General features: G+C 38.5%; 1 protein-coding gene across 1 annotated transcript in view; it reads right to left on the bottom strand.

Annotated features, from left to right (window-relative positions):
- The window catches only part of LOC102677007 (voltage-dependent calcium channel type A subunit alpha-1), a 123,349-nt gene that overhangs the window by 118,767 nt on the left and 4,351 nt on the right, over positions 1-231 (bottom strand). Inside the window, 1 exon segment of the mRNA XM_031509983.1 lies at positions 88-231. This exon segment is cut by the window's right edge and continues 1 nt beyond it. Coding sequence (XP_031365843.1) covers positions 88-231 — 144 coding nt within the window.

The raw sequence follows: 231 nt of genomic DNA, 5'->3' as shown, positions 1-231 counted from the left end.
TTATCTCATTTCATACAAAAAAAAAAAAAAAAAAAATTCGTAAAAAAATTAGTAAAAATTATCAATGGAAAATGAATGAAAACTCACATGATATCGCCGAGTTTAATACGGGTCTGCACAAGGGCGCAGCTCTTGTGATCACTAGTTGTAACCGCTCTGCGCCTTCTTGCAGCGTATCTCTGCATATCCGGTGGTATTGCAGCAACATCGTTCGAATTTCCAGAGGCCCCT

Source organism: Apis dorsata, unplaced genomic scaffold (genome assembly GCF_000469605.1).
Source record: "Apis dorsata unplaced genomic scaffold, Apis dorsata 1.3 scaffold_196, whole genome shotgun sequence".
Classification (NCBI taxonomy): Eukaryota; Metazoa; Arthropoda; class Insecta; order Hymenoptera; family Apidae; genus Apis; species Apis dorsata.
Note: the sequence above shows the minus strand (reverse complement) of the source record. Positions and strands in the feature narration are given on the sequence as shown.